The sequence below is a fragment of the Contarinia nasturtii genome, unplaced genomic scaffold, assembly GCF_009176525.2.
Source record: "Contarinia nasturtii isolate CC-2019 unplaced genomic scaffold, AAFC_CNas_1.1 Cnas_scaffold_2983, whole genome shotgun sequence".
Taxonomy (NCBI): domain Eukaryota; kingdom Metazoa; phylum Arthropoda; class Insecta; order Diptera; family Cecidomyiidae; genus Contarinia; species Contarinia nasturtii.
The window spans coordinates 1-1398 of NW_022200299.1; the positions used below are offsets into that span (position 1 = coordinate 1).

Genomic DNA, 1398 nt, shown 5'->3' on the forward strand with positions numbered 1-1398 from the left:
AGCACATATTCTTGCAATGGATCATCTTTGTTGAAACGCCAGAAGATTTTTTGATATTTTAAATCTTCATCGTTCATTCTTATTTGCAAAAACATTTTCTTTATATCTGCTGATAATACATATGAATCGTTGCGGCGAAAGAGTAGCTCTTATTTTTCTCCAAATAATACTGCAACATGAAGTTTTTTTCACACGGTTTATTTGTTGTAATACAACAAATAAACTATTCCTAAAAAACTTTATGTTGCAGTATTATTTGGAGAAAAATAAGAGCTACTCTTTCGCCGCAACAATTCATATTTATGAAACCGGAATCGCATGATAACATGTGCCAATTTCTCTTGAAGATTCGGTTCTGCCAGCTGAATATCATTAACACTCTTCCCATTGGTGGTTGCACAGCTCCCATCCAAGACGATTCGAAAACGTGCAAGGACTGGGTGATGTGGAATATAATATCCGGTGGCATGCTGCTCTTTTATCGTAGCTAATCGCATATGTTTTGATTCAATGGCCTCCCGCATGGAACGATGATACTCTTCTCGCACTCCATGAAGCCGCTCAAGTCTTCTTTCTAACTGATAAAATCTTTGCAATGCGATTCCTCTTGACTGACCCAATTCAGTGTCAGACTTTCGGAATGGTATACGTACAATGAATCGCCCATCTTCTGCTCTAATTGTTGTTTTGCGATAGTATTCAATGGCTTGTTGTTCCTCATTAGAAAGAACCTTTCCTACGATCAGCTCTTCCTCGCATTCCCAAAATCGTTGTAACAATTTATCTAAACGATGAGTTTCTTCACTGCACATTACTGCTCTACCGACGTACGACACAGAAGCTGATAATTTTGGTGTTGCTTCTATGGTACCAAAAATTGCATAACCAAATGTTGTAAGTTGTGCACATAAACCGATACTGCTCCATAAAACTTGGCCAATAAGGATTTCCGACCAAGTGTCTATGCCCAATAAAATATCTGCAAATCCAGCTCTATTAAATTTTGTATCGGCTTTAACTATATGTTGAAATTCTTTTATATCCGCTCTACATTCTGTTCTCTGCGCTATTGGTAACTGTTTCATTACTACGCAGACTTTAAAGATACAAATTCTTTCTTCATCATCAAACCATGGACTAAATTTAATCATTGTCACATAATTTGCTACATTTATTCCTGTGACTCCTTCAATTTCAATATAATATCGTTGTCTAGGTAAATTGGCTCGTATACAAATCTTTCAATAATTAAGTTCACTTCGGAACCCATATCAAACAGCACTCTTGCTAAAATTAATGCACCCACGTTGTTATGCAGCCTTACTAAGCCAGTAGTCAACACGGGTAATCTACGGAGCTGCGCTAATGAAAATTTTGATTGGTTGAGTTACCGCCCTG

The 1398-nt window shown here is 37.2% G+C and overlaps 1 protein-coding gene across 1 annotated transcript; it reads right to left on the reverse strand.

Annotated features, from left to right (window-relative positions):
* Window positions 1-309: 309 nt before the first annotated feature.
* On the reverse strand, window positions 310-1085 carry LOC116349623 (the record flags this gene model as incomplete). The annotated part of the gene is made up of 1 exon (XM_031781159.1): window positions 310-1085. A coding segment is annotated over exon 1 (776 nt), but the record flags the coding sequence as incomplete, so codon positions are not given.
* Between the last annotated feature and the right edge of the window lie 313 nt (window positions 1086-1398).